The 5,823-nt window shown below is 39.1% G+C and overlaps 1 protein-coding gene across 1 annotated transcript in view; it reads right to left on the reverse strand.

The window, feature by feature from the left end:
• Window positions 1-291: 291 nt before the first annotated feature.
• LOC107737039 (SLIT and NTRK-like protein 6) overlaps window positions 292-5,823 on the reverse strand; it is a 15,160-nt gene continuing 9,628 nt past the window's right edge. The window contains exon 2 of the mRNA XM_016548441.1: window positions 292-3,161. Within this exon, the coding sequence (XP_016403927.1) occupies window positions 659-3,142 (2,484 nt within the window). The 5' untranslated portion in view covers window positions 3,143-3,161 and the 3' untranslated portion in view covers window positions 292-658. The remainder of the gene's footprint in view (window positions 3,162-5,823) is intronic.

The raw sequence follows: 5,823 nt of genomic DNA on the forward strand, positions 1-5,823 counted from the left end.
AGGGTCAAAACAATAGTCATTTGGCAAGCTACACGCTCTTGTTGACGCCTTAGTTATTAATAAATGCAATTTTCAGGCATCTTGAGGTCCAAATACAACCATTATTTAATATGTAATGAACAAAAACTGTGTTGGGAATGTTTAATTCAAAACTTAGCAAATCAAAGAATGTTTTAACTAATCATAAATGTTCTGTCAGACAGAAAAAAGAAAGAAAACACGTTTTCTTCAGTTGCTACAAATAAACAGTGCTTGAAGATCTTTCACATACGTAATAAGAGATACACAGATATAAATGTGAAATGACTCTATGCTAGTCTTCCCTACCAAACATAAAGAGAATGCATTAACCACAATGCACAATAAATGTTCTGGTATCAAAGCCAATCTTGTCCAAAGACAACACTTTGCGACTCTTTCTGTGTGATTGGAATTTAGTTAGAATGTATAATCCATCATCTGCAATGTCCAATAGCATGTTAATGCTAAAGGTCCACCTGAAATAAGACATTGTGTCCGCATCAAATGATTGTTTTTTGAGAATTGCCTCTACTCTGACATTGTTGTATTGTATCTCTTGGGCTAAATCAGAACTCAGAATGAACTGTCAAGGCACTTGAGTATCATTTGTCAAATCAAAGTATACAGTGTACTTATCTCAGTTGAAAGTCTTTTGATGCTCTAAGACTTCTAAATAGTCTGGTTCACCATGTAAGTTGGCTTTGAGTTCAAAGTACTCGTTTTTAGTCTGTTCCACCATGACCTTCCTTGGCCTTGTATAAACAAGAGTCTCCATTAGTTTCAGCTCTTTGTGGTGGTTGGGGACTTGCATGTCCACAGCCGGTTGTAGCTGTGATATGTTTTTCCTGAGATATTCGGTGAGGCTGAGCTGTTGGAGTTCCCGTTCCCTTTCTAAGATGTTCTTGTACAAGGAGCTTGCATCTCCCAAACTCACAAATTCAGCGGGGTAGTCTGTGACGGCCCTGAACTTCACATTGGGTCCTGTAAGTAGGGATTCACTCTCCTTGTCAAGAATGCTATGGCAGATATGCTTAGGTTTCTCGCTATCATACTCATCTAATTCATATTCTTTGTGCTGAGAACAGTAACTAGGGTTCCTGCAGACCTGAATGATTGGGCTACGGGAAGGTTCGTCATACATGCCGGGTCCTTGCCTTTCAGTTACATGGTGGGTGGTCTTCTGGCCATACATGCTATAGTGCAGGTGGATGGGACTGCTCTCGTGCGGTTGCTCCTCGGCTTGTTTCTTCTTGGCCTGTCTCCGCCGACGGTGTAGCAAAAACACGATGATCCCTGCAGCGCAGAAAATGAAGGTCAGAAAGAGGATGAGAAGGCAGAGGATGAGCACCGATAGTGGCACTGCATCTGTCAGAAACCGGAAGAAGCCGGTGGTGCCGCCCTCTGGCGCAATTGTGACTGCACTACCGTCCTTGGTGTCTCCAGTTAGGGACTTATATGTGACCAAGCCAGGACAGAGAACATCATGCTTCAGATTTCTAACCTCAGCACTAGACAGTTTTTGAGGAGTGTGGCATAAGATGGTACCCACCACGGTCTCCTTGCTTAGCTTTTCTACCCACTGTTTGAGGCTGACCAAATCACAATTGCAGTCCCAAGGATTGTCCTCAAGATAAATTTGCTCCAAATAATTGAGCTGCTCCAAAACATTACTCACCGGTAAGTGCATAAAGATATTTTTCCTTAGGTTCAATGTCACCAAGGGCACATTACGAAATATTTGTGCAGGGAGAGTGTTGAGTAGATTGTTGTTTAGCAACAGGAGCTTTAGATTTGTCAAAGGGTTGAACGATCCAGCCTCAATCACTTTGATGACATTATACTCCAAGTACAAGTATTCCAAGTTGTGAAGGCCAAGAAACATTGTTGCCGAGATTTTCTCTATCCTGTTTCCATTCAGGTAAAGCTTTTTCAAACTGCTCAAACTCAGAAAGGTTTCATTGTCAATGTAGTCTATTTGGTTGTTTGCTAAATTGAGCAATTCCAAACCGTCGTACGTCACAAAATCATATTTTAAAAGTCGCTGTATCATATTCCCTGTCAAAATCAGCTTGGTTGGGCTTTGTTCAAGAATGCCTATATCAGATATCCTCTGAATGCCTCGGTCCTCACAGTGCATTAAAAACCCCATACTTTGGGGAGGACAAGAGCACAGTGGCACGCAAAATGTACCTAGGCCGTTTGCAGGTGTAGGTATTTTTGTGCCATCGTTGACATTCGGTATCTGAAACACTTTGGTGGATGGGGTGACAACCATGTCTAGAGACCTTGATGGCTCTTCGAGGTTGATGTCAGCATGGGAGGGGCAAAGTAAATCCCTTTTGACCCTTGTCAAAGTGGTGCCCCTAAGATCTTCAGGTCTGTTGCAAACCACCTCGCCAATGGACGACTGCGCTTGCATGTTCTCAATCCAGACCTTCAAATGTAAGATTTCGCAATTGCACACCCAGTCATTGTCCTCCAACAGGAGCTCCATGATACGACCAATATGCTCCAGGAAACCCACGTATGGCAGTGTCTGCAGTTTGTTCCCACGCAGATCCAAATGTGTCAGTGGAACAAAGCGGAAAATGTTGCTTGGAAGGAACTCAATGGAGTTGTCATTGAGGATCAGAACTTTAAGACGGACAAGCTTGCTGAAGGCCCCAGGCTCCACAACCCGGATGAAGTTGGTGTCAGCCTGAAGGTATTCCAAATTTACCAAGCCGTGAAATGTGTCCTCCTTCAGCATGACCAGGAAATTGCTGTTTATGTGCAGCTTTCTCAGGGATCCCAGTGCACTGAACACGTCAGGTTCAAGCTCCTGTATGCTGTTTGCACCAAGATGTAAGGTGACGGCATTCTTGAAAGCATCCATATCCTCTGCAAGTAACTCCACTAAGTCATTTTTGTATAGATTTAAATGGAAAGGCATATCTGATGGTACTTTCACATCTGATATTTTGCTTATGTTTCTGTCTTCACAGTTTATGTACAATTGTCCATCTTTCTCTTCACAGGTGCACAAAGATTTGCAAGCTCCACCATACAATGCCTTGGTATCAGTATCTCCAAAACTGGCACCAGCAAAGAAGGACCAAATGAAAACGATCCGGGCCAGCATTTTTTTTTCTTCCTTGTATCTAAAAGACAACACAGGGAAGAGAAGGAAAAGTAATTACTGAGTGTGTTTGGCAAACTCATAAAATAAGCAGAACACTGAATCATGGTAATTATTGCAAGTTCACAGTGCTGAATCTAATGAGATAAACAGGATAAAAATAAAAAAAAACACCTCTGTGCCTAAATACAGATATTCACAAGTTTACAAAATTATTAAAGTTATTAAAGTGTTTTGCTAACATATTGCATTTTATTATTGCATACGAGCAGGGAGTGGAACACCAGAACACTTTATAACTAACACAGTAATAGTCCTAAATGAATAATTTAATTGCGTCAGTACTGATGATGATAATAGTGATGATTATATCATATTACATACTTACGGAAATAATTAAGTATCTTAAATTATTGGGAATTACATTCTAATCAGGAAACAGACTTGTGCTTATATGTCTCATAATTTTTTAGATCAAGCAACTTTTTTTTTTCTATTTTCAAAGAGTTTGTATGCATGTACAGACACCACATTCCACATTAATGTTATAGGCCTAGATCTATACTCTTCAATAACTGTCTTTGTCTTATTTGTAGGGTTGAAGCCAAGAACCAGTTCTTATTCAGAATCTGTTTTTTTTTTCATACCAGAACATAATTTCACAAACATGCCGTTTCTTTTAGTGAATCAAACACATACAAATTCCAGCTGTTTGTTGTTCACATGGCAATGTGTGAAGATTCATTATACATTTTTACAGTAGCATTTTATAAAATAAATTAATGGAATGAATTATTGGTTTGCATTTATAACGTCTCTACAAAGATTGTAAAAATCATTAAACACACTTTTGCAAGGGTTGTTTTACATTATTTTTTACTGAATTTAGAATTCAGAATTGTTAGGAGGAATAAGTATCAGAATCATTAAATTAATATGATCCCTAAACACATTTATATCTTCATGACTACTTATTTGTGTCAATTTGTATTTCTTAAAAAAAATAAAAAATTCAGGAGAGGTACGATGAAGATCATCTCGCATGTGTTTCAATAGTGTTTTTAGTTCTGCTCAGATTTGCCATGATACCAACATCTACAATCAAAGAGATCTCTATGAACACAAACATATTTCATAAAATTCTTCCAAGACTAAATTATCTGATCTGCTATTCTTATACATTCCATAGCTCTAAATGCTGTATGTCAACACTTTTATTTTTGCTTTCTATATTTTTTATCTTCGAAGGAACTTTGAAATATGAGACACATATTGGAAAACTTTGATATTTAAATGAAAATTAAATCCCTGGAGCTTTGAACGAGCAATGTCTTCCTCACACAGTTCCAATGAAAGAAAATAACCACACACTATTCTTTGTTGTAATGTCATTTAAAGTGACATAACACAGTTCCATGCAGATTAACTGAAACATAAAACACCCCAGAGTCCCAGAGAATCTGTAAGGAATGAAAGACTTCCCAATTGTATTGACATGAAATCATACACTGAACGGTCCGGCATACCACATGACACCAACAGGCTGCGTGCGCTGACAGCTCTGAGGAAACACAGTGTGTAAAGACAATAAAGATGGTTCATCGTCTCTCTTGAGGATGCAGGTAGAACGGCAGTGTAAGGGGGCGGTGGGCATAAATAAAATTAGATTAAAAGATTACAAAAACTGCGGAGAATATGAATGCCTGCATGTCATGCTAGATGACACCACAAAGAAGGGACAAAATGTGGTCCCATTCCTATTTTTATCAAGCAGTGTGTGGCAGACAGTGAGGAGAGAATTTGTGGTCCATTAGAAGCCAGTGAAGCCTACATATTGTGCTCTAATGCATTTAAGCAAGGCCTAATATCCATCTACTTAACTATCTACCTATATAACACACATACAGAACGCACATACAGCTCGACCCATGCATCCTCATCCCTCAGGTTTACACCCACCCTGCCTGTCTAACCGGCTCCACACATCCTTGGAGGGGAATGGGAACATCTGTCCTGATACAGCAAATTGTCCTGTCTTTCTTTCACACAGTTACCCAATGCGTAGGCCGAATGAGATATTTTTGATCTTTCAGTTGTTTCTCCTGCTGGAGAGTGAAGAGATTAAATGTAGAACAAAGTTGGGTCCCACTTTATATTAAGTGTCCCTAATACCTGTGTACTTACATAGTAACTAGATGTGCGCATAGTATGTAACCACAGTGTAAGTACACATTGGTACATAGTATCTACAGCTCTAATGTTTGTGTAACTACGCATATGTAACAACCCACTGAATGGTATGTGTAAGTACAAATGTGTAACAGGACATTGGTAACAACACTTTTTGGTAATGAAAGTACAAATGTGTAACCTGGATCCCATTCCCACCCCTAAACCTACCCATCTCCACCCCCTGGATCAAATGGTTCCAATTACTCTTATACATGTTGTTGTTACAAAATGTAGTTATATAATTCCTGTTACATGAGTACTTAGTGAAGTGAAAAAAGTGTTGTTACCAATGTCATGTTACACATTTGTACTTACATAAACCATCCTGAGGGTTGTTACATGTGTGTAGTTACAGAAATATTACAGCTGTAGATAATATGTACCAATGTGTACTTACACTGTGGTTACATACTACGTACACATTTAGTTACTATGTAAGTACACAGGTATTA

This window comes from Sinocyclocheilus rhinocerous, unplaced genomic scaffold, assembly GCF_001515625.1.
Source record: "Sinocyclocheilus rhinocerous isolate Xijiao unplaced genomic scaffold, SAMN03320098_v1.1 scaffold1455, whole genome shotgun sequence".
Lineage (NCBI taxonomy): Eukaryota > Metazoa > Chordata > Actinopteri > Cypriniformes > Cyprinidae > Sinocyclocheilus > Sinocyclocheilus rhinocerous.